At 51.1% G+C, this 1,609-nt stretch overlaps 1 protein-coding gene across 1 annotated transcript in view; it reads right to left on the bottom strand.

Moving 5' to 3' along the window:
* LOC109842294 (protein SMAX1-like) overlaps nucleotides 1–1,262 on the bottom strand; it is a gene marked incomplete at its 5' end in the record, with an annotated part of 3,046 nt that extends 1,784 nt beyond the window's left edge. Inside the window, 4 exon segments of the mRNA XM_020411192.1 lie at nucleotides 1–31; nucleotides 113–320; nucleotides 868–1,123; nucleotides 1,125–1,262. The exon segment at nucleotides 1–31 is cut by the window's left edge and continues 5 nt beyond it. Of these exon segments, the coding sequence (XP_020266781.1) occupies nucleotides 1–31; nucleotides 113–320; nucleotides 868–1,123; nucleotides 1,125–1,262 (633 nt within the window).

Below are 1,609 nucleotides of genomic sequence, written 5' to 3'. Positions count from 1 at the left end.
GCTACTCAATATACCATTACTGCTTCCAAGCCTATAAAAACTCCTAAATCAATCAAAATCTTATAAAAATTCAAAATTTTCTACGAAAATTTTAATTGATGAGAATCCACACCTCGGGAATAACCCTCCTGGACGTGATGATGGCGGCGCTGTTCTCGGAGCAATCGGAACTGCGGCGAGGTCCCACTCGCTCTCCATCGTCGGATGATAAACTTGACACCTCAGATAAGTTGCACACGTGGCAGTCCCCAGGGCCCAAACTCGGCCACCGGCGCCGCCGCCGGCAATGATCTTAGCCACCAGCCACGCCTCTTTTCCGCCTCCATATCATATATGTTGAATCGAGGACCCAATCACGGTTGCTCTCAACTAACACATGTCAAATCTCCCAAATCGAGAACCACTCATTGGATTGCTACTTAATTACAATCGTCCATTCCCGAATCGTTCGATGGATTTGAGATTTATCGACAGCATCCCAATTCATAGCCAAGAGATTTTCTGACCGAAAGAATCCGAGCTCCGTCTCTCTTATCTCTCGATTGACCTCTTTAAACGTATCGAACTATCAGATCAGAATCTCCAACCAGGAATTTGGGTTCCTCTTCCTGCTCCTCAAGGCAAAGATCTCAATCATATTCTGTGAGGGGTAATCCCTTCGCCTCAATCAGCTCCTGTCGGATGTGCTGCTGCTGCTGCTGTGCTGAGACTGTGGGCTCGGATTCACAACAAATTTCCTCGCCGCCCGCCACGCCGGAAGCTCGAGACCCCAACCCATCCAATTCCGGGCAAGCTCACCAACAACAGAGAACTCGTGGTCGTCGACGAAGAACGACTTGAGAAAATCGGACTCGTCTCATCGCCCGCCCTTAACCGCAGGGCTCGAAAGCTTCGCTCTTTTCATAACCTACCTAACACTGGGATCATCGAAGAATCGAGACACCAGCTGCTCGAGCTCCACTTCACCGCGAGCAGCGGGTCTCTGTCTTGCGTCAGGGCACCCCTTCCGTTGATGCGCCTGGCGCCCTCTCAACTCCGCCATCAGCGCGTCGACAAGAGGCGGCCTCCCGGCGAGCTCGTCGACGAGAGTTGTTGGGGTTCGAAGCAAGCGATCGAGGGGGCGACGCGAGAAGAAGCCAGAGCTCGAGGGCCCCACATAATGGAGGGCTGGTGGAGGACGTTGGGGTGGGATTTGATTGCCATGCTTGCCGGAGGGACGGCGCCGGGGCGGCGAGCGAACGGCGGGCGGACCTGTGGAGGGGGGTTGTCGTGTCGTGCGTTCCGGCGCCGGCGTGGCGATGGATGGGTTAGGATGTGGATGATTCAGGGTTAGGCGTTTTGGTGGATGGCTGCTGAGCCTGCTCTCATTTCTCGACATTTGAACAAAACAGAGAGATGAAAATGAAAATGAAAATGAAAATTGGAAGTCCTTTTTTACTTATTAAGAGGAGACGAGAGAAAGAAGGAGAGGTGTCATGAGAACAAGGGAAAGGGGTGGGGGTGGGGATTTGTATGTAATTTTTATTTTGATTTTCCTTCTTTTATTTTTCAATTTTATATTTGTATTTTTTTTTTCTTTGAGAGGGAGAGAGGAGACGAGTGGCTGGGT

Source organism: Asparagus officinalis, chromosome 5, assembly GCF_001876935.1.
Source record: "Asparagus officinalis chromosome 5, Aspof.V1, whole genome shotgun sequence".
In the NCBI taxonomy this organism is placed as follows: Eukaryota; Viridiplantae; Streptophyta; class Magnoliopsida; order Asparagales; family Asparagaceae; genus Asparagus; species Asparagus officinalis.
This window is presented reverse-complemented; position numbering and strand designations above follow the sequence as displayed.